The 25072-nt window shown below is 39.0% G+C and overlaps 2 protein-coding genes across 2 annotated transcripts in view; one reads left to right on the top strand and one right to left on the bottom strand.

Moving 5' to 3' along the window:
* UMAD1 (UBAP1-MVB12-associated (UMA) domain containing 1) overlaps nt 1-17952 on the bottom strand; it is a 217326-nt gene extending 199374 nt beyond the window's left edge. Inside the window, exon 1 of the mRNA XM_080817977.1 lies at nt 17816-17952. The gene's annotated coding sequence lies outside the window, so the exon portion shown is untranslated. The remainder of the gene's footprint in view (nt 1-17815) is intronic.
* Nucleotides 17834-21968, top strand: RPA3 (replication protein A3). The gene is made up of 4 exons (XM_080817978.1): nt 17834-18312; nt 19624-19698; nt 20711-20819; nt 21627-21968. Exons 1-4 carry the CDS (start codon nt 18214-18216, stop codon nt 21707-21709), a joined length of 366 nt encoding a protein of 121 aa, XP_080674104.1. The 5' UTR covers nt 17834-18213; the 3' UTR covers nt 21710-21968.
* The last annotated feature ends 3104 nt before the right edge of the window (nt 21969-25072 follow it).

Below are 25072 nucleotides of genomic sequence, written 5' to 3'. Positions count from 1 at the left end.
TCCAGCAGAGCTCCTTTTCAAGCATATGACAAAAATATCTTGAAAAGACACAAGCTGGTCCAAGGAAGTTTTAGAACAGAACTTTCCTTCTTCTCGTATCCTTTTTACATCATTGCATACAGACATCTCACCAAGAGTAAAATGGACCTCATGCAATTTTACTCTCCTCCATTACTTTGGAAATAAATATGACCCCCAAAGTCTCTGTTAGAATTATCAGGGAGGTTTTACGTAGTTTTACTGTTATTGCTGTTGCTAGATTTGGGGATTTTTGTTGGTCTGTTTTCCTCTAATTAGCTAGCTACCCTATTGTTTTCAGAATCAAGACTGGTATCCTGGCAGTGATAAGAACTGGCTGCTTTTCCCTGTCCTGTCCCTTATTCATTAAAAAAAAAAAAGAACACCATAATAATAATGTTCCCCCCTGATTCTACTGATTTAGGAAGACAAAATCTCAGAGGAGTTAAGATTGCAGAGGAGTAGGGAGACCCTAGGACACAGCTGGAACACAGCTATGGAAATACCAAATCATTCTGGACACCCAAGCAATCAATCAGAGGACTGAGAGAGTAAAAATGCACAACTTAGAACTGAAAAACAACAAGCAAAAACCACCACATCGTGAAAAGTAGGAAATGCAGAGAGCTGATTTGGAGGACAGATGAGATGTGGGTGCTGCTAGGGAGCCCTGATTGCAGAAAGAGGACTGAGAGAGAGTGGAAATGGGCGCACAGAGAATTGCATAAGAACTCTTCCCTAAAACAATGACCGGGAAAAGGAGAGGAGTGGACCATCGCAAGTTTTTATAAACAGGGAAGCACAGAGTGTGAAGTTTCAGAGGCGGGCAACATCACCGGCGTCATGCCTGGGTCTTAGCAGTGCTCCAGTGAGGAAGGAGGGCAGAGACCCAGGAGTGGGCAGCGAGGTCTGAGGATGCTCTGGGTTGCATGTGGAGAGGCAGTTTCCCTGCTTGGAGTACATTTGGGAGATGGGGTGCTGTGACCTCTCCGGGCCAAGGGACCCAGAGGACACCACTGAGCTGCCCCACTGGCTAGCACAGAAACACAGGCACAGGCTGAAGGCAGGGAGTCTTGGCAGGCTTTCTGTTGTGCCTTGCTATAAACTCCACGCCACCAGGTGGTTGCACCTCTGATTTCTGGGACAAACCTTCAGGCAGCTACAGCTCAGCCAGGCCCTCCCCCAGGGGATCAGCGTGGATTTTGCCCACGGGGATCTCTAAACTTTAGAGTTTTGGAACCCAGCCTGTGCCTGAGATAAAACACAGGAGTGCCATTACAGCTGGCAGGCAGACACCTCAGAGGCAGGCAGGGTGAAGACAGGGATGTCAAAGAGGCCTAGGACACAGGAGAGGCGACTGTGTGCTCTTCTGTGAGGGTTTCCTGAAGGGTGGCCGGTGCTAGCTCCCCATCCCACGAGGAGAGAGCCATTCCCACTCCAGCCCATCAGTGCTGAAAAACTTCAGGGAGCAAAACAGCACCACCTAGTGGAGACCAAAGCTACTTACACCAAGTCCCACCCCCTGGTGCCTTGCAGGGGCATCTCCACCTGTAAGTCCACCTGAGAATCAGAGCAAGGGTCCTCTCCTTCAGGTAACAAGCAAAAATCCCTTGCAGGCACCTAGTCTACAGCTCAGAGTGCAGCAAAGCTTCATCTTTAGGGTAAATAGGATCTACCTTCCTTTTTATTTTTATTTTTTATTATTATTTTTAATTAAAAGTTTTAAATTTTATTATTTAATGTGTTTTTTACTTCTTAATTTTTTAAAATTTATTTTAAAATTTCAAAGATATTTTTTGGATCTAGCTTCTTTTAACAAGCAGATCAAAACATACCTAGGATCTAGATTCCTTTTTTTTTTTTTTTCCTGGACAAAATGATAAGATGGGAGGAACTCACCCCAAAAGAAAGAACAGGAAAAAAGTCACAGAGAGGGGTTTAATCAATACAGATATAAGTAAGATGTCTGAACTAGAATTTAAAACAACAATAATAAGGACACTAGCTGGGCATGAAAAAAGCACAGAAGACACTAGAGAATCCCTTATTGCGGAGATTAAAATAACTAAAATCTAGTCAGGCCAAAATTAAAAATGCTATAACCCAGATGCAAACATGAACAGATGCCATGACAATGGAGATGGATGAAGCAGAAGAAAGAATTACTGATACAGAAGATTAAAATATGGAAAATAATGAAGCTGAAAAGAAGACAGAAAGAAAAGTATTGGATCATGAATGTAGACTTAGGGAACTCAGTGACTCCTTAAAGCATAATAGCATTCATATCATAGGAGTCCCAGAAGATGAAGAAAAAGAAGCAGAAGGTTTGAGTACATTATACCTGAAAACTTCTCTAATCTAGGGAAGGAAACAGACAGTGAAATCTAAGAAGCAAAGAGAGCTCCCATTAAATTCAACAAAAGCTGGCAATCAACAAGAAATATTACAGTCAAATTAAAAAAAAAAACACACAAAGAAAGAATCCTGAAAGCAGCAAGAAAAAAGAACCCTTAACGTATTACAAGATACAAGGTAAAGACAGATCAGGTTCGCAGCAAATCTGTCCATAGAAATTTGACAGACCAAAAGATAGTGGCAGGATATACTCAACGTGCTAAATGGGAAAAATACCTAGCCAAGAATACTTTATCTAGCAAGGCTGTCATTCACGACAGAAGAACAAATCAAAACTAAAGGCATTCATGACCACTAAACCAGCCCTGCAAGAAATATTAAAGGAGACTCTTTGAGTGGAGAAAAGAAGACCAAAAGCAACAAAGACTAGCAAGGAACAGAGAACACCAGCAGAAAAAAAAAACAACCTTATAGGTAATACAACAGCATTAAATTCATATCTTTCAATAATCACTCTGAATGTAAATGGACTAAATGCTGCAATCAAAAGACATAGGGTATCAGAACGGATTTTTTAAAAAAATCTATATGCTGTCTATGAAAGACTCATTTTCGAACCTAAAGACACCTCCAGATTGAAAGTGAAGTGATGGAAAACCATCTATCATGTTAATGGACATTAAAAGAAAGCCAGAGTAGCCGTACTTATATCAGACAAACTAGATTTTACTTATTTACTTATTTATTTATTTTCTGAGAGAGACACACACATCCACACACACACATAATGGGGAGTAGGAGGGACAAACAAGAGGGGGAGAATCTTAAGCAGACTCTGCACTGAGAGCAGAGCCTGATGTGTGGCTGGATCTCATAACCCTGAGATCACAATCTGAGCCAAAATCAAGTTTCAGATCCTTAATCAACCGAACCACCCAGATGCCCCCAGACTAACTAGATTTCAGACCAAAGACTGCAACAAGAGATGAAGGAGGGCATTGTATCATCCAAAAGATGCAACGATTATAGGTATTTATGCCCCCAACTTGGGAGCACCCAAATATATGAAACAATTAATAACAAACATAAGAAAACTCACTGATAATAACACAATAATAGTGGGGGACTTTAACACCCCACTTCCAGCCATGACAGATCATCTAAGCAGAAAATCAACAAGGAAACATGGCTTGGAATAACACACCAGACCAGATGGACTTTGACAGATACATTCAGAACATTTCATCCTAAAGTAGCAGAATACACATTCTTTTTGACTGTACACGGAACACTCTTCAGAACAGATCACATACTCGGTCACAAATCAGCCCTCAAGAGGTACAGAAAGACTGAGATCATACACGCATATTTCCAGACCACACCACTATGAAAGGAGGTCAGCCAGAAGAAATAATTTGTGAAGACCACAAATACATGGGAGTTAAAAAACATCCTACTAAAGAATGAACAGGTTAACCAAGAAATTAAAGAAGAAATTTAAAAGTACATGGAAGCAAATGAAAATGAAAACATGACAGTCTAAAACCTTTGGGATGCAGTAAAGACAGTCCTAAGATGGAAGTATACCGCAATACAGGCCCCCCCCTCAAAATGCAAGAAAAGTCTCAATACACAACCTAGCCTTTCACCTAACAGAGCTAGAAAAGTATCCACAAATAAAACCTAAAGCCAGCAGAAGAAGGGAAATAAGATTAGAGCAGAAATAAATGATACAGAAACAAACAAACAGGGGCGCTTGGGGGCTCAGTGGGTTAAGCCTCTGCCTTCGGCTCAGGTCATGATCTCGGGGTCCTTGGATCGAGCCCTGCAGCGGGCTTTCTGCTCAGTGGGGAGCCTGCTTCCCCTCTGTCTCTCTGCCTGCCTCTCTGCCTACTTGTGATCTCTGTCTGTCAAATAAATAAACAAAATCTTAAAAAACAAACAAACAAACAAACAAAAACCCCAGTAGAACAGATCAATGAAACTAAAAGCTGGTTCTTCAAAAGAATCAATAAACTTGATAACCCCCCAACCAGACTTAACAAAAAGAAAAGAGAAAGGACTCAAACAAATAAAGTCACAAATGAAAGAGGAGAGATAACAACAAACACTACAGAAATACAAACAATTATAAAAGAATACTATGAAAAATTACATGCCAATAAACTGGGCAATTTGGAAGAAATGGACAAATTCCTAGGGACATATAAACCACCAAAGCTGAAACAGGAAGAAATAGAAATTTTAAACAGACTCATAACCAGCAAAGAAACTGAATCAGCAAGCAAAAATTTCCCAATAAACAAAAGTTTAGGGCCAGATGGGTTCCTAGGGGAATTCTACCAGACATTTAAAGAAGAGTTAATACATATTCTTTTCAAATTGTTCCAAAAAATAGAAATGGAAAACTCCAAACTCTTTCTACAAGGCCAGCATTACCTTGATTCCAAAACCAGACAAAGACCCCACTGAAAAGGAGAATTATAGGCCAATATCCCTGATGAACATGGATGTAGAAATTCTCAACAAGATACTAACAAATTGAATCCAATAGTATATTAAAAGAATTATTCACCATGATCAAGTAGGAAGTATTCCTGGGCTGGAAGGGTGGTTCAATATTCACAAATCAATCAATGTGATACACCACATTAATAAAAGAAAGGATAAGAACCATATGATCGTCTCAATGATGCAGAAAAAGCATCTGACAAAACAATATTTCTTGATAAAAGCCCTCAACGAAGTAGGGATAGAGGGAACATACCTCAACATCATGAAGGCCATATACAAAAGACCCACAGCTAAGATCATTCTCAACAGGAAAAAACTGAGAGCTTTTCTTCTAGAGTTGGGAACAAGACATGGATATCCACTCTCACAATTACTATTTAACACAGTACTAGATGTCTTAGTCTCAGCAATCAGACAATAAAAAGAAATAAAAGGCATCCAAATTGGCAAGGAAGACGTCAAACTTCCACTATTTGCAGACATGATGCTCTATGTAGAAAACCCATAGACTCCACCAAAAAATTGCTGGAACTAATACATGAATTCAGCAAAGTTCCAGGATATAAAATCAACATACAGAAATTTGTTACATTTCTATACATCAATAATGAAGCAACAGAAAATTAAATCAAGGTACTGATTCCATTTACAATTGCACCAAAACCCACAAGATACCTAGGAATAAACCTAACGAAACAGGTAAAAGATCTGTATGCTGAAAACTATAGAACACTTAAGAAAGAAATTGAAGAGAACACATAGAAATGGAAAAATGTTCCATGCTCATGGATTAGAGGAACAAATATTGTTAAAATGTCTATACTACCCAAAGCATTTTACATATTCATTGCAATCTCTACAACAGCATTTTTGTCAGAGCTAGAACAAATCCTAAAATTTATAAGGAACCATAAAAGATCCTGAATAGCCAAAGCAACTCTGAAAAAGAAAAACAAAGCTGGATGTATCACGACTCTGGACTTTAAACTGTATTGCAAAGCTGTAGTCATCAAGACATTATTTTTTTTTAAAGATTTTATTTATTTATTTGACAGAGAGAGATCACAAGTAGGCAGAGAGGCAGACAGATGGTGGGGGGGAAGCAGGCTCCCCGCTGAGAAGACAGCCTGATGCGGGGCTCGACCCCAGGACCCTGGGATCATGACCTGAGCCGAAGGCCCACTGAGCCACCAAGGCGCCCCCATCAAGACAAGACATTATGGTACTGGCACAAAAAAGAGATGCATAGATGGGGCGCCTGGGTGGCTCGGCTGATTAAACATCTGCCTTCAGCTCAGGTCATGATCCCAGGGTCCTGGGATTGAGCCCCATATTGGGCTCTCTGCTCAGTGGGGAGGCCGCTCCCCCTTCCTGTGCACTCTCACTCACTCTGTCAAATAAAGAAATAAATAAAACCTTTTTAAAAAGTATGTAAAAGATAGACATATAGATCAATGGAACAGAATAGAAAACCCAGAAATGGACCCACAACTATATGGTCAACTAATCTTCAACAAACCCAGAAATGGACCCACAACTATATGGTCAACTAATCTTCAACAAAGAATATTCCATGGGAAAAAAGACAGTCTCTTCAAAAAGTGGTACTGGGAGGGTGGTGCCTGGGTGGCTCAGTGGGGTAAGCCTCTGCCTTTGCTCAGGTCATGATCTCAGGGTCTTGGGATCAAGCCCCACATAGGGCTATCTGCTCAGTGGGGAGCCTGCTTCCCCCTCTCTCTCTGCCTGACTCTCTGCCTAATTGTGCTCTCTCTCTCTCTCTGTCAAATAAATAAATAAAATCTTTTTTTAAAAAAATGGTACTGGGAAAAATGGACAGCAACATGCAAAAGAATGAAACTGGACCACTTTCTTACGCCATACACAAAAATAAATTCAAAATGGATGAAAGACCTAAATGTGAGACAGAAACCACCAAAATCCTAGAGAAGGGCATGGACAGAAACCTCTTTGACCTCAGCGACAGCCACTTCTTACTAGACATGTCGCCAGAGGCAGGGGAAACAAGCAAAAATGAACTATTAGGACTTCACCAAGAAAAAAGGCTTCTGCACAGGGAAGGAAACAATCAAAAAAACTAAAAGGCAGACTACAGAATGGGAGAAGATATGTGCAAAAGACATATCTGATAAAGCATCCAAAAATCTACAAAGAACTTATTAAACTCAAACCCTAAAAACAAATAATCCAGTTAGGAAATAGGCAGAAAACATGAATAGACACTTTTCTAAAAATGACATCCAGATACCTAAAAGACACATGAAAAGATGCTCAACATCACTCAGCATCATGGAAATACAAATCAAAACCACAATGAGATACCATCTCATACCTGTCAGGATGGCTAAAATTAACAACACAAGAAACAAGAGATGTTGGCGAGGATGTGGAGAAAGGGGAACCCTCTTGCACTGTTGGTAGGAGTGAAAAGTGTTACAGCCACTCTGGAGAGCAGTATGAAGGTTCCTCCAAAAGTTAAAAAGAGAACTAACGTACGATCCAGCAACCCAAAGAATACAAAAATACTGATTCAAAGGGACACATGCACTTTGATGTTCATAGCAATACCAAACTATGGCCCAAATGTCCATTGCCTGATGAATGGATAAAGAAGATGTGGTATAGATATACAAAGGAATATTATTAATCCATCAAAAAGAATGAAATCTTGCCATTTGCAATGACATGGGTAGAGCTAGAGTATATTATGCTAGCAAAATAAGTCAGTCAGAGAAAAACAAATACCATATGATTTCACTCACATGTGGAATTTAAGAAACAAAACAGATGAACATATGAACATAAGGGAAACAGTAAGAGAGTCTTAAGAATAGATAAGAAACTGAGGGTTGATGGAGGGAGGTGGGTGGGGAATGGGCAAGATGGGTGATGGGCATCACTGTGGGTTGGTTGATGCTCATATAACAAGGAGAGCACTTGTGATGATGAGCACACGGTACTATATGTTAAGAGATGAACCACTGAATTCTACTCCTAAACCAGTATTGCATTGTACGTTAACTAACTAGAATCGATAAAAAAAGTGAAGAAAAAAAAAAAAGGAAGGTAAAATCTTCCCTTATATTAAACCAGGGTTTCTCAAGCTTTTTACTCTTAACATTTGGAGCTGGATAATTCTTTTTTTTTTTTTTAATATTTTATTTATTTATTTGACAGAGAGCGAGCGAGAGCGCACAAGTAGGCAGAAAGGCAGGCAGAGAGAGAGGGGGAAGCAGGCTCCCTGCTGAGCAGAGAGCCAGATGCGGGGCTCGATCCCAGGACCCTGAGATCATGACCTGAGCCAAAGGCAAAAGCTTAACCCAATGAGCCACCCAGGCGCCCCTGGGGCTGGATAATTCTTCATTGTAACCTGGTCCTCTATGGATGGGTATAATCCCCTAATATGTGATACATTCCAGTCAGCAGACATCTCAATTTCAAGAGGTTTTGTTTTTTTTTTTTTAATTTCCTTTTTTTTAAACGCAATAACACATGAAAACCATAGATTTTCTTTTTCCCCTAAAAAAGATGCTAAATAGTGTGGGGAGATACAGAAATTTAGAAGATAAAGCTACTGCCTTTTGAGAGCCTGCAAACAAATTTCACTTACAATTTATATCATTTGGATTTCATTCATTGCCCAAGCACATAATTCAGAGTCAAGTTTTAGAGTTACCCTGACTCATCTAAAGTAATGATACAATGATATATTTTTATGTTTGAGAAAAGCTACAAACATAACTCTACCAAAAACCATTTAAGGTTTTTTTTTTAATGATTTTTTGAAGTAAACTCTACCCCTAATGAGGGGCTCGAACTCACACCCCAAGATCCAGAGTCACATGCTCTATCTACCAACAAACCAGCCAGGTGTCCCCAAACCATCTAAGTTTTGCTTTAAATAACAGATTCCTACTAATACAATACTAATTTCTGCCCACTGCATTCAATGTTGCTACTCTGAAACGAAAAAACATCCTGAAAAAGACTCCAGACAATTCTATCAAAAAGCATCTCTTCACATAACAAAAATCTTGGGGCATATTTAAATAATGCTCTGTGGGAGAATGCTGTTGTAAGGGAGAATGGTGTAACGTCACAGCTCTTTAGTACTCTCTACAGCACAGGGAAAGCTAGAATGAACAACAACCACTACTACAACAACTACAACAACTACTACTACTGCTACTACATTCAGTGCAGGTCTTCAAATTGCTCTATCTGCTCACTTAAATATATTTAACACACAACAGGAGCCACCACATTCAACTTCCAATAGGAATCACTCCCAAATGTGCCTATAAAAGTATGTATCATTTGACTTTCTTTCTTTTTTCTTTTTAAACTTAAAAACAACAGATTTATATTTCATAATTCTGGCGGCTGGAGAGTTTGTGATCAAGGTGCCTGCAGATTCACCATCTGGTGAGAACTCAGCTCCTGGTACATACAGAGCTATTCTCTCTCTACCTCCTTACAAAAAGGAAGGGGTCTTTTGACTTTCAGAACAACTTAATTGTATCATCACAAGTCTTTACTTCCTCTCTAAACAAAAAGCAAATTGCTATGGGGTGCCTGGCTGGCTCAGTCTGTACAGTATGTGACTCTTGATCTCAGAATCATGAGTTCAAGCCCCATGATGGCCTGGAGCCTATAAAAAAAAAAAAAAACTAAATAAATAAACTGCTAAAAATCAGTCGTTTGTTCAATTGCTAACTTTTTTTTAAAAAGATTTTATTTATCTGACCGACAGAGATCACAAGTAGGCATAGAGGCAGGCAGAGAGAGAGGAGGAAGCAGGGTCGCAGCTGAGCAGAGAGCCCGATGCAGGGCTCGATCCCAAGACCCTGGGATCAGGGCCTGAGCCAAAGGCAGAGGCTTTAACCCACTGAGCCACCCAGGTGCCCCAACTGCCGACTTTTTAATTCATTCTGCCAAGATGCTGTGAAGGCCACATACTGGTCAGGCACACTGCTGGGCCCTAGAGAAACAAAATGAGACAAGACACTTTCTCCAAATTCAAGGAAGTACCCAGTCTAGTTGCTGCCTCTCAGCCTCCTTCTCTACCAGCTCTCCCATGCCAGTGGGTACAAAGCACGGTGCTCAGTCCTGTGTAAAACCAGCACTACCACTGGCAAGTGGCTTACAATTCAGTAAGTCTCGTCAAGCAGTATTGCTATCTGTCTGAAGACTTGATTCAGATATTTGATGAAACAAGAAAGCTGGCTGTTTTACTTCCTTCCCAGTTTGTCATCAAAATGCACGTAAAGAAACATAAGACAAAAACGCAATAGCTCTGTCAACCATATGTCAAAGTCTGATTCAAATTTCCATAAATTACACAAAGGGGAATGACCAAGAAGTACAACTGACCCAGAATTCATTACTATGCTCCCTGCATAGTAATATCTTATTTTTATATCTTTTGAAATTCTATCCAGTGAATGCCCACTTTAACCCAGCTTATATTTGCTTTTGATTGACTATGTGGAAGGATGAAGAGTATTTGTGGTAATGTCTTAAATATAAATACACCTTTTTTTTAAATGTATGCCCAAGCCAACAAAAGAATAAAGAAATCCTATACAAGCCAGGAAGGACAGGAATCAACAAATCCATAGGCGTATATGCAAGTACTAAAGCTAATGTTTTCCCGGTGGCCATCGCTAATTCCTAATGACTACAAGTCTGGGCCTTAATGATCCATGCTCCGCAGGGAGAAGGACAAAGTCTGGGGCTCAAACACCTAGGGAAGTAGGAAACACAAATCTTTTGTGAAGAAACACACCCTCAAACTAAATCTCAAAGAAATCACCAAAAACTTCCAAGATACGTGAATTCATAATCAAAAATTACAATACAAATGAAGAAACAAGTCACAGCAAAGAAAAGTCAATAGAATACAACAAACAAACAAACAAACATACAGAATGAGACCCATAAAGACTGTGGGTATCAAAACTAGATTATAAACAAATTTACTTTATATTCTGTATTATTTGAAAAAATAAAGGGAAACCTAAAACTATGACAAAAGAATATCAATGACAACTACTAAGATTTGTAAAAAGAACCAAACAAGAGATCTAGAAACAAATAATAAAAAAGTACTGAAATTAGATAGAGCAAATGAGTAACTACTGCTTAAAGAATTAGTAAACTGGAAGATATGAAAGAAATTGTCCAGAATTCAACACAGAGAATCAAAACCAATGAATTACAAAACAGAGGTCAATAGCACATGAGAACATCCTCCTTACTATTGAGTTCCAGAAGGAGTTAGATTATAGGAGAGAGGCAGTGTTCAAAGGAATGATGGTTGAAAATGTCCCAGTACCAATAAACACAATTATTAGATTCATGAAGCAGAACATATCAGCCAGCAAACTAAATGAGAGAAAGCCACATCAGGATACATTACACAGGAAAACTGTAGGACACCAAAGACAAACTGAGAATCAAGCAGATGAAAAGACATGACAGCTTACAACATAATCACAGTTTTAAGGGAAACAGAGTAAAATATCAAAGTAAAAGAGTAAAATAATATCAAAGTAGTTTTGGAGGAAAGTAACTGTCCATTTAGCACTCTATTCCACAGAGAGGTAAAACTATCTTTTGAGATCAAGGATGAAATAAACAAAGAATTCAGAAAAACACAAAACAATGGGGTTTGTTAACAAAGATTCTCACTAAAAAAACTCAAAAAGAGGAAAAATAGTACCAGAAAAAATGTTGAAATGTAAAAATAAATTATATGAGAGTGATAAATATGTGAATAATTCCGAGCAAATAGTAACTGCATAAAGCAATGATAATTCCAAATTTGTGGAGTTACAAGAAATCAATATAGAATAAAAACTCTAGACAGCAGCATAAAGATAGAAGGGGTGTCTGGGTGGCTCAGGTCCCTTAAAGCGTCCAACTTTTGATTTCAGCTCAGGTCATGATCTCCGGGTTGTGAAGTTGAGGCCCGACAGGGGTTCCACGTGGGTTCAGCACAGAGGCTGCTTGGGTTTCTCTCTCCATCTCCCTCTGCCTCTCCCCCTGCTCTCTCTCTCAAAATAAACAAATAAATGTTTTTTTAAAAATTGGGGAAAAGGTGGGGCCCTGGGTGGCTCAGTGGGTTAAACATCTGCCTCCGACTTAGGTTATGATCCTTGGGTCCTGGGAGGGAGCCCCACGTCTGGGCTCTCTGCTCAGCGGGAAGCCTGCTTCCTCTCCCTGCTGCTTCCCCTGCTTGTACTCTACCTCTCTGTCAGATAAATAAATAACATCTTTAAAAAACAAAATTGGGAAAAGGGTAAATGGAGATATAGGCTCTTGTCCTGACACAGAGTAAAATAACTTTAGACTTTAAGTTTAATCCACATGTTAAAGGATGACCACAAAAACTGTAAAAACAATACACATTTAAACTGATACAAAGGAACAAAATGGAATTAAAGAAAAAAATTTAAAAATCAATTCAAAAGAAGGCAAGGGAGGAGAAAAACAGACAACAAAAAAAGCAAAATAAAATGACTATAGACACAAATCCAAAAATATCAGTAGCCACAACCAATATAAATGGACAAAGGGAAAATTAAACCTCCAGCTATACACGCTGTACAAGGGATATGCCTAAAACAAGAGAACACAGAAAAGTTGAAAGGTATCAAGCCAACACAGAGCCAAATAGGAGCACCACACAGTATGAATATCAAATAAGGTTTATTTGAGAAAATAGAACAATGGCAACATGCTGGTGATCTGCCGAACACCAGTGCCCACACCTTTGGGCACGCCTGTCGTAATGGACTCCTCCTGGTTAAGGCAGTGCCTTGTGAAGAAGGGAACAACTGGAGCCCACAGGTTGCTATCAGCCTGTTCTGCCCTAAAGCTCAGACCTTCCAAGTTAGCTCTCTGATAAGCCACCCAAGAGAGAAAGAAATAAGCATCCACGCCCCTGGGTCTTGTCTCCCCTCGGTGACAAGGATGGAAAAAAGATACAACAAATTAATTCTAACCAAAAGCCATGTCTACAGCAGTAGCTGACAAAATTAACATCAAGCTGAAAGCATGATTTGAAACACTCACTACTTCATGTCATCATTTTATTTCACAATCCTTCTTTCATGTGTCAAATAACAAGTCCTTAAAAATACATCACACAAGTCATCAGAATCAAGGAAAAACTGCCAATGCTACTCTCTAAGATATCTGACACAATTATCTCAATTACTAAAACATTAATCAGACAAAAGGTAGACAAAATAGTTGAATGCTGCAATTAACAAGTTTGATCCAACTGGAAAATACAATTTTTTCCTAATCACACATTAAATATTTACAAAACATGTCCTCAATAAGCCTTAAAGCAAATCTTATATATGTCAAAAGAATTAGCATCAGATAGAACACACCATCTAATTATAATGCAATTATGTTAGAAATTAATAACACAACAAAATTTAATAAATAAAACCTCTACATTTGGAAACAAAAACAACCCATGAGTCAGAAAAGAAATACGTTGGAAATTAGAAAATATTTAGAAATTGATGACAACCATCTACTTAAGAAACTTGTGGGAGATGCCTAAAGCAATAGGTACAGACCCAGAGTGTTTTACACATGAATTCAGTCAATAAACAGGTAATTCCAGCTTTACAGAAAACCCTGGAGAATAGAGGAAACTCTATAACTCATTTCATGAGACCAGTATATCCCTAATAATACCAGAATCAGACAAGGACTACATAAGAAAGAAAAACTACAAGTAAATCTCACTCATGAACATGACTGCAAAAATCCTAAACAAAATAATAGCAAGCCAAATCCAGGAATATGTAATAAAAGATAATATAACCAACTTGTGTTTCCTCCAGGAATGCAAGTGTGGGTTGAGACTGGAAAACATATTCATTTCAATCATCTCAATTAAGACCAAAAGAAGTCTTTCATCAAATATCCATAACCACTCAATCAAAACTATTATCAAAGTAGGAACACAGGGTAAAGTCCTTAACCTAATAAGTAGAAGAAGTTGTAAGGATCTTCCAGGAAGGCTCCTTAAAGGGAGCTAAGTCTCTTTTGCCTGCCCCTTCTCTGCTGCCTGGAATGGAGACTAAATGGCTGGTGCTCAGCACCTATCCTGGCCTATGAGGTGACCTTAAGGATGGTGCCAGATACTTAGAATCAGAGAAGAGAAAGACAGAAGGAACCTGGGTCCCTGATGACTTAGAGACACTACGCACAGCTGCATGCTGAGCTGCATGCCTCTGTACTTTTTTAACATGTGAAACTAAGACTCTGTGTATTTAAGATACTTTTACTTATGCAGTCAAACGCCATCTTAACTGAAATATTATTTTTATTCAAATGGTACTAGAAGCTCTAAACTGGGCAAAAAGGCAAAATAATAATACTAATAATATGTAAGTATGGTTAAGAAACAAATCCGTAATTATTCACATATGACTAGAAAACCTAAAAGAATCCTATAGAAAATTACTAGAAATAAGTTTAGCAGGATGGCTGGAAAAAAAGGTCAAACGCACTCTGTGTACAAGCAAGAATCAGTTAAAAATCTTTAACTTAAAAAAGACACCGTTTATACTAGCAACAACAACAAGGTAGCTAGGAATAAATCGAATCTAAAAGTCAAAACTTATAGAAAATCATGAAACTTTTTGGAAGGATGTTAAGACCAAAATAGGCCAAGAAGAGTAAGAGTAGTTGTTAAGACGTTACTGCTGAAATCAATCCAAAGATTCGATTCAACTGTGATCAAATCTCAACAAAGTTTTTTAAGGAACTTACCAACCTAAATTTATAGACAGTCACAAGAATCAGAAAGTTATTCCTGAGGAACATAGCAAGAGAGAGAAACTTGTACCCCAGAAGTAAAAAATTATCATAAGGCCACATTACTGAAGAGAGTGGTCCTGGTGCAGGGACAGACAAATAGACCAATGGAATAGACCTGGAGCCCAGGAACAGACTCACACATATATGTAAACCTAGGTGATGCCGAAGGTTGGTTGCAAATGGTGATGTAGTCAATAAATGATTATTTATTGAAAATAAAACAAAAGAAATTGGATACCTACCTAACAACGTGCGTATAAACTCAATTCTAAATGATGGAGTATTCTTAAATATGAAAGACAAAACTCTTATTTTAAATATATAATGTCTTTAAGAGCTTATTTTAAGAAAAGATTCTTATAGCAGATTTTTAAATTGACCTTTTCAACTAAATTACACAAAAGAGAAAAAAATTTTAACCATATTAAAAGAGCTCCTTCCAGTGAAAAAAAGGAAAAAAAGACAGGGGGAAGAAAAAAACCCATGACAAACACAACTGGCCAATAAATATTTGAAAAGTTGTTCAATCTTTCAGTAATCAGGGAAAGCAAATTAAGACCACAACATGAAACCTTTTTACATCCATCAGGGGGTAAAAAAACTCTAATAAGAGTTGCCAAAAATGTGGATCAACTGAAATTCTCCTATACCTCTGATAAAAGAGTAAGTCAGTACAACTACTTTGAGTACAGTACTGTTGACCTTTGGGGTGTGCACACTGCCCACACACCATGGTTGAAAATCCAAATATAATTCTCCACTTCCCACAAAACTGAACTACAAATAACCTACTATTAACAGCAAGCCTTCCCAGAAGCCATAAACAACCGATTAACATATATTTTGTATGTTATACATATTATATGTTGTATTTGCACAATACATAAGCCAGAAAAAAAGAAAATATGAAGAAAGTCATGAGAAAATACATTTACAGTACTGTGCTATATTTTTTGAAAAAAATCTGCATAGTAGTGGACCCATGAAGTTTAAACCTATGTTGTTCAAAGGTCAACCATATTTGGTTTTACTAGTAAAGCTGAAGAGGCACAACCTATGTTCCAGCAATTCTACTGATATCCCTTTGCACAACTGCGCCAACTAACAGGTACAAGAACATTCACAGCAGCCGTGTATGCAGTAGAAAAGAACGGTAAACAATCAAAATGTCAGTCAATAACGCAGCAAAATAGCAGAGTGAAAAGAATGAACTCCACCCACATATGCCACCATGGATTAATCTCAAAAGCAAAAGACCCAAGTCAGAGGATATATATGGTATGATTCCATTTATATAAAGGCCAAAACCAGCACAATTAAACATACCATTTAAGAATGCCTCCATGTGTGATTAGACTATATAGAAAAGCTTAGGGTGCCTAACAAAAATGTCAAGATAGTGTTTATTTGTGGCTCCTCCAGAGAGGAAGATTAGCTGAGTTGGTGCAAACTACTAACTGGCTAAATTCCATTTCTTAAACTGAATGTGAGGCCCTTGTGAGTTCATTTAATTTCTCTGGAAATAATACATATTAGCTATATATACTCTTCTCTCTTGACTATGTATTACATAATACATTTTAAATGACACAAAAAATATCCAAAACGCTGTTTTAAATTATCTCGTTCATCTTTATGGTTTTTTTTTAAAGGTCACTGGTATGTAAAAGTGGTCTTTAAAGTATAATAAAATAATGACATTAGCATCTGATACCTGATACATTAAGGGCCCATGTTAAAGATATTCATGCACCCTACCCTTTATAATGCACATCAACTTGTCTTCCAAAGCAACCCTGAAGTGCAAAAAACGTCAAGGCTTTGCGCGAAAATATAGACTTTATTGACTTGCACCAGTACAACCATTCTTGTATACAACAAACGACATGCACTCTGCATCTACTAATGAAATCCTCTAAATTTGTTTTCGTGACAGCGATATTAAAAGACAAATATATTCAGTTAAATAAACACTGAGGGAGGCTATCATTTAATTATGGAACATCAGATTTCTATCTTAAATTGCGGCTTGAAGTGTCAAAAAGAATCATCTTTGCTTAAGGCAACTATGAGATAAAGCTGGGACACTCGAGCTAAAACCCGAATCTGAATGGTGACAACTCTGGAGCTTTAGACAAATTCACGGATGCAGTTTCCAAATAAAAAGTTGTTTTTCCAATTTCCGCAGCAGTTGGCAAGTATTTTTATGATCGCTTATTCCATAATTTCCCTGGCAAGTCAGTACCAATCCCAGCAGATGAAGTCCCCAAATGCACAACCACAGGAGCCAGCGACCGATTCAAGAATCCACACCCCCAGCCTAAATCTCCTTGAAACAGGTGATCTTCCATGCCTCCCTTGTCCCGGGGTGTGGGGAGCAATGAGGGAAAGTTCTGGGAAGTTAAGACGAGTCCGTGAATTACATGGGCAAAACTCTGCTGGGATCTTACAAAACATTCGTGTCATCGAACCCCCTCGTTTTTTGATAGGCAAAGTCTGTCTCAGGGAGAAGCGCCCCTGCTCAGGATCTAACAGCTACTTAAATTCGTCTCCTCACCTAGCTCAGTGATCCTTCCCCCTACTCATTCCCAAAAGCTTCAAGTCGTCGCTAACACGGAGGAGGTGAGAAAACTCCCACCTCCTTAGCTTGGCCAGGTTGTGAGGGCTAGAAGGGGTCGTAGAGATAATCAGATCAACCCTTCTAACAGGTGTGAAAACAGAACAGTAAGTGACGCAGGTTGAGCGGTTAAATCACCGACCCTCTGTCACCGAGCAGCAGGAGCCTGACAAGGGCAATGAAAGATCATTGGTGACCCCACTTCCCGTCTCCAGGAGGGCGGGTGTCAAAAACACCCGACACCTCGACTGCAACACAAATCCCGCGCTTCCCACGCAGAACCGGAAAGCCGGCTGGTGGGGAAACTCGAACAGCGGGTGCGCAGCACCGAAAATGCCGCTACAGGGCAAGAACCGAGTCCCGCCTCTTTCTTCCGCATCCGTCGATGGGGAGAAAGGGAAACAGTAAGGTTGCGGCGCCTCCCGCGAGAAGGGGTACCTGAGGCTCGCGCCGCAGTCCCTCGCCGCTACCGCACAGGAGCCCAATACCCTACTTCCGGGATCCAGTCGGGCAGGGAGGCCCGGAGATCGCGGGAGGCAGCCGCCGCCCCGCCCCATCCAAGCCCCGCCTCCACTGCCGGCTCTGCGGAGGACTGGGCAACTTCCGGGACGCCACGCGTCACTAAGCAGCCGATCCCCACTTCCGGAAGCAGCCCGCCCGGCTCTGTCCATTTTTGGGACTGCGCGGTTTCGATCGAGATTTCCGAGCTTTTGATTGGTGGAGTGAGAGAGCGGGTCTCCGCTGATTGGTCCCGGCATCTTCTGCCCCATAGACACCGCGGGGCGCAGAATTTCAGTCGTCTGTTTCCTGCCGGCCGCAGGTCTCGCGCCGCGACCATGGTGGATGTCATGGAGTTGCCCAGGTCGCGCGTCAACGCCAGCATGCTAGCTCAGTTCATCGACCGGCCGGTCTGCTTCGTAGGAAGGCTGGAAAAGGTGCGCGCCGTGGCTGCCCTGAGCCCCCTGCTTTGTAGCCGGGTGGAGGGACCCCGTGACCGCCAGGGCCGCAGCCTCAGGGTGGAAAGGTGGGGTGGAGGAGGACAGGTCTTAGAGCAACACTGCGCTCCCAATTGCTTCGTTTTACACGAGGGGACGTTCTGCACACTTTTTAGCCACTGCAGCCCATTTTGGCGCCACTTTTATGGCGCAGAATCGTGACGTTTTCGAATGCGCTCGGTTCTAAATTCTTGCGTCCTCCCCTCTGGTTCCTTTTGGTATTTACAAAAAGAAAATTGTAGACCTGACTCACACATTTACTTCCTGATTTTTTAGCTTAGCCAGACTTGGCAACTACTCTGTTTTTCTAGTTTCTTTCTAATGCAATTTTCTTTTCTCAAACTTCGCTTTCTCGTTAGTCGCTTCGTCATAAACATTCTTCAGTTGTCCCTTCCAGATTCCATAGCAGTCTGTGTTCTCATGCTAGTGTTAGAGTGCAGCGTCTGCACCCTACTGATGAGAAGCAGCCCCAAAGTTTCGGAGTCAGTGAACCGGGAAAGCTGAGGGGGAAAAAAACAAAAAACTATTTTAAAGCTTTAGTAGTTCATTTCAGCCTCTCGTCCTCTTCGTTAAATAGGTGTTACTTGACTTCAGAGTAGGGAAACTGGGTAGGAGTGATGTATGGTTAACTGCTCAAGGCCACAGCAAGTAGCAAAGCTGACTTTCATCCAGACCTGAATGCAGTCTTTATAGCTCAGTAGTAGAGCCCAAATCTGGCAACCAGTTCTCTTTACTTCATCATGCTTATTATTTATTTTTTTTAAAAATACTCTCTACCCCCAAGGTAGGGCTCAAACACACAACCCTGAGGTCAAGAGTGGTAGCTCCAGCAATGAGCCAAACAGGTGTGTCCCCATCAAACTTCATTTTTAAAACAGACCTCTGGTGGAATACCTACTGTTTAAATCATGAGTGCTAGTAGATCTCACTTTTAGACACTATGGACCCCCTTTAATCTATTGTTAGGGCAGGGTTGCCAGATTACTAAATAAAAATACAGGACATATTTATACTAAAAAGTACTGTTTATCTGAAATTCAAGTTTAACTAGGTGTTTTTTGACCAGATGTGGTTAACACAAGATTATAATCTGAACCAAGTTTTTCAAAAGCAATTGCTTTGTGTGCATTGACTAAGTATGTTTGGGTCAATCTGCTCATTTTCAAACTTATAATATTTTTATTTTAATGAGATTTAAAAGTTTGTTTTGTTTATGTTTTTGGGTTTTTTAATCCTGTTTTTCTTTTTTAGATTCATCCCACTGGAAAAATGTTTATTCTTTCAGATGGAGAAGGAAAAAATGGAACCATTGAGTTGATGGAGCCCGTATGTTCAAGTATTAATTCTAAGACTCTTCTAGTTAATTCATCTTGCTGATGTTTCTGATTCTTGGAGTGGATATAAAGGACCAGCTCATAAAACTTACCTGCTCTAAAAATTAAACTTTTGTCCTCTTCTTACATTATATATCCCTTTACATTTCTAACCAGTGATTCTTTGGGCTCCCTGATTTTTTTTTCTTTTTAAGATTTTATTTACTTATTTGACAGAGAGAGACACAGTGAGAGGGGGAGTACAAGCAGGGGAGTGGGAGAGGGAGAAGCAGGCTTCCCGAAGAGCAGGAAGCCTGATGTGGGACTTGATCCCAGGGCTCTGGGGTCATGACCTGAGCTGAAGACAGCCGCTTAATGACTAAGCCACCCAGGCACCCCTTGGGCTCTATGATTTTTAATACATCCCTTAACTGGGTAACAATTCCTATTCCTATAAAAGACCCAAAAAATCACATTTTAAAAAAAAAAAAAACCTTTTAAGTAATTTCTTCTTTCAAGAGCTTAACATTTTTAAAATTCTATTTTCTGTTTTCATTTAAGTGTACTTTTAGTTATCACTTGTTTTTACATTTTACATTTATTGTACTCAAAAAAAATTTTTTTTTTTTTTTTAAATGAAGACAAGTCCATGTGTTGTTTGGTTAATATATACAGAATACACTGCACAAGATAAGAAAATAGAAAGTTCCTTTCAATGGGTCTTTTTAAACAAATTACTCCTTGTAGAAATCCTAGACATTCTCATTATCCTTAAGTGATTTTGTCTTCAACTTAAACATTTAACTGGATCTTTGGACCTGAAGGTACTGCTAAAGGTAATAGGACTTAACATGCTGACATTAAGTACTCAAACATTTTTAACAACTTATATTTCAGTTTTTGCATTGGTACATTTTAAGATGATTTTGTTACATGAAATGAAAGATTAGTAAACTGTAACAATTTTCCAAGTTATCAACTAGAAATATAACAACACCAATGTGACAATTTGTCCTTTGTGTTAGCTTGACGAAGAAATCTCTGGAATTGTGGAAGTAGTTGGAAGAGTAACGGCCAAGGCAACCATTATGTGTGCATCATATGTCCAGTTTAAAGAAGATAACCATCCTTTTGGTAAATAAAGCATTCTGTATTAAGTAGTTTCATGTAATTAGGAGGAAAACAGTTTTCTTAACTTGAGATGTCTTGTCTTGAGTCTCAGTCCCGCCATCTTTAAATTACTATAGAATTTTCTGATCCCAAAGGAAAATGGGAGAACATTTTGGCCCCCTTTTAAGTAATGCTTGTATATGCAGGAAACTAATTAAAGATTAGTATTTGTGGGAAGAGAAACTTAAAACATGGCAAACAAAAATAATGTTAATAGATTTTTTGTTTTATCATATGTATCAAAAGCATCAAATAATGCATAACACCTAAAACCAGGCAAGAACTGCCTGTACAATGGATATCAAAATGAATAGTTGCCTATTCCCCATGTCTTTTATTTTTTAGAGCCACAGGTAAATAGCTGTGATGATCTCTTATCTATTTTAGAAGACAGTTGTGAAAATAAGTTGATCTCTATAAAAGAGAAAGAGGTAGAAAGCTTTTAGATAATAAATGATGTTACATCTTTCCATTGTAGATTAAATGTTTGATAAAAAATTTTTTTTTTCCTCAATGAAAAGATGGGATTGGGAGGGAGACAAACCATAAAAGACTCAATCTCAAGAAACAGACTGAGGGTCGGGGGGTAGGGGGGACGGGAGAGGGTCGTGGGGAAATGGACATTGGGGAGGGTATGGGCTATGATGAGTGCTGTGAAATGTGTAAACCTGACGATTCACAGACCTGTACCCCTGGGGATAAAAATACATTATATGTTTATTAAAATAAAAAAATTAAAAAAAAATTTTTTTTTCTTTTTTTTTTTTCCAGATCTTGGACTTTACAATGAAGCTGTGAAAATTACTCATGAGTTCCCTCAGTTTTTTCCTTTGGGGGTTGTGCAATATGATTGATCTTGATAAACACATTGAAGACTGTTACAGGAAGCCCCTGATAGTTGAGGGGAAGATTTCTGTTATTTTTAATATTTAATTTGTTCTCCTTTTAATTTCATTTACCTAACCTTATTAGATATTGCAGTATCCCACTTTTGATGGAACCTGTCTATATACTGCAAGTTAATTCCTCGTAAAGAATCACTTCTCAGATGTAAGAACAAAGCAGTTGCCTTGAGTTTAGTTTTGTGTTTTATTAATAAAAACTGAAATGGGATATACTGTTGATCATTTCATTCTTATTCTTTTAGTCACGTATTCAAACACAAACTTGGAATTTTCATAGTGTAAGGTCAGAACTTAAACCTACCAAATGAAATCCTGGGCTACATGTGTAAAGAGTTTACTCGCTACCTCATGAACTATACTATGTTAATTATTTCCTTGACACTCTGAAAAAAAGTGATTTTAATTAAAAGGGCAAACAGAATCCTTTATCTTTTATAATTTGTGAGAACCTATATGAGAATTCTCTAGAGAATCAGGGGAGATGATATAACTTACAGTCCAGGGTTGAAAACCTGAAGAGTGGGAGGCCACTGGTGTAAATCCCAGTCTGAAGGCCCAAGAACCAGGAGCTCCAATGTCTGAGGACTGGAGGAGGTGGACATCCCAGATCTGGCAGAGCAAATTTGCTCTTCCTCCACCTTTTTGTTCTATTTGGGCTATGAACATATTGGATGATACCCATCTATTTGGTAAGGGCCTACTGATTCAGACACTAATATCTTCTGGAAATGCCCTCACAGACACACCAAGAAATAATGTTTTACTGGCTATCTGGGTTTCCCTTAGCTAAGTTGACATATAAAATTATCATAGTACCTCTTTCTCAGGATTTTGGAACCACATTTACTAATGCCAAATAAGGGATATCTAATCATTAGAACAGTTGATGAAATCATTTGATCTTTTTTTCTTCCTTTCAACTGTCATTCTTAGTATGAAATTCCTGTTTACTTGTACTTCATACCACTAAGTAACGCTGGGGATGGGCCAGGTTGGGATGTGCCAATTATAAAATAGAGAGTAAAGCAGAATAACTAGTAACTTATATGGCCAGTCAAGTTTTATGGCTTGACTTAATTTCTTCAGTTAGGAAATGAACTAATCCTAAATTTAGATTATAAATTTTACCAAAAATATTTATTTTATGGACACCTGGCTGGTTCAGTTGCTAGAGCATGCAACTCTTGATCTTGGGGCTGTAAGTTCAAGCCCCATGTTGGGTGTACAAAATTTGAAATTGATAGTATCTTCAGTTTCAACTTTTATCCCAAAATCGTCTCCAAATTACTTAAGAAACATTGCCATAGCCACTTAAAGTAAAACATGGGAAGTAAAGACCGTTATAGCTGAAATTTAGGTTTAGGAGGAACAGCAGCCAGTCTCAATAACTGTTGTCTTGAATGCCAGAGAAAAAGAGTCCATCCTCACCTGTGTTAACCTCTGCCGACTCTGTGCTATGAAAATGTTAAAGGTGTTTTGCTTAAAACCTTCCCTTGAACTACTGTGTTTAATAAATTGGACTAAATGAATAGGATATCTTGCTTTCCATCAAGTGAGTCATTTCTACTAATTATTTATGGTGCCATATCTCCAGTCCCAGCCTCACTTCTGAGCTGCTCAACATCTGCTCCTGGATATCCCACCAGCACTGTAGCTTCAGCAAGTGTAGCTTGAATGTGTGCAAACTCTCATGTGTTCCCTGATTTGGTAGTAATTTAATCAGGATACATTCACATATATGATTCACACATTTCAACTGTACAATTCAGTGGCTCTTAGGTATATTCAGAGTTGTATACCATCTCTATAATCAATTTTAGAACATATTCATCACCCCAAAAAGAAACCCTGTACTTTTTACCCATCATGGCCTAATCCCTCCACCGCCACAACCACCCCCTAACCACAAGAAACCACTTACCTTCTGTCTACAGATTTGTCTATTCTGGACACTTCGGAGAAATAAAATTATATGCGATCTTTTGTGACTGACTTCTTTCACTTAGCATGTTTTCAAGGTTCATCTATTTATAGCATGTATCAGTGCTTCATCAACCTTTTTATGGCCAAATATTCCACTGTATGGATATATCACTTTTTATCCATTCATCATTTGGAAATTTGGGTGGTTTCCACCATTTGGATATAATGAATTATGCTATTATGAGCATTCATGTGTAAGTTTTTGTGTGTACATATTTTTTATTTCTCTTGGATATATACCTGTAAGTGGAACAGCTGCACCAAATGGTAAATATGCTTAAGTTTTTGAGGCACTGCCAAACGTTTTCTAAGTGGATGTACCATCTTACATTCCTAGCAGCAGTGTTTAAGGATTCTAATTTCTCCACATGCTCACCAACACTTATTATAATGTGACTTTTTGATTATGCCATCCCAGTGGGTGTGAACTGGTACCTCATTGTGGTTCTGATTTGGTCTTTTTCTTTTAAAGCTACCACAAGCCATCCCATTGCCCAGAAAAGCTTGAGTATCTCCAGTCCTTTTCGTTGCCACTGCCCCTGCAAGTTCAGACAGTTGTCATCTCTCACTTGAACTATTATAACAGTCTCAACTGTAAATGGCCTTCCAGTTTCTAGGCTCCTGGGTTTCCTAGCCAATACAGCTGCATTTAACATCAGTTCTAACCACCACACTATAAGCTTAACAAAAAAGAGAGGTTTGGGAAGTGGAAAACTTTCCGGGAAGGTGACAGTGGGGAAACCTGGCCAATGCTACCTTAAAGAAGCTATCAAGGTTAACATCAGCAGTGACAACAGGCAGAGATCATGTGCCCTCTAGTGTGATAAGAAAGGTACTTCGCCACTCTGGTATTTTTTCAAAAACACTTACCACCAGCTAATCATGAGAAAATATCAGACCCAAATTGAAGAACATTCTAAAAACTGATCACTCCTCTAAACTGTCAATGTCATGAAAAACAAGAAAAGAGAAACTCACAGAGCAGAGAAGACTAAGCCTGGATTGGGTCCTGGAATAGAAAAAGACAAAGGAAAAACTGATTAAATCTGAGTAAAGGCTAGAGTTAACAGTAATATACCACGGTTGGTTTCTTAGTTTTAACAAATGTACCATGATAATGTAAGGGAGCATAAAGGGAGAGACACTCTGGGGGAGGAGATACAAAAGAACTCTACTATCTCACAACTTTTCTGTAAATCTAAAATTTCTCCACAATAATAAAGGTATTAAAAAAATGAACCTCCTCAGGTTCCGCAATGACTACATGAGGTCCACATTTCCAGTTAGTTACCCTTCACAATCTGACCACATCTCACCTCAGACCAAATC

The sequence above is a fragment of the Martes martes genome (assembly GCF_963455335.1).
Source record: "Martes martes genome assembly, chromosome: 11".
In the NCBI taxonomy this organism is placed as follows: domain Eukaryota; kingdom Metazoa; phylum Chordata; class Mammalia; order Carnivora; family Mustelidae; genus Martes; species Martes martes.
This window is presented reverse-complemented; position numbering and strand designations above follow the sequence as displayed.

Excerpts from the sequence above, each read along its gene's own strand:
- RPA3 (XM_080817978.1), top strand. The coding sequence starts at position 18,214 with ATGGTGGATGTCATGGAGTTGCCCAGGTCGCGCGTCAACGCCAGCATG. Across the intron at positions 18,313-19,623 it reads TCGTAGGAAGGCTGGAAAAG|ATTCATCCCACTGGAAAAAT; the intron begins GTGCGCGCCGTG and ends TTTCTTTTTTAG. Across the intron at positions 19,699-20,710 it reads CCATTGAGTTGATGGAGCCC|CTTGACGAAGAAATCTCTGG; the intron begins GTATGTTCAAGT and ends CCTTTGTGTTAG.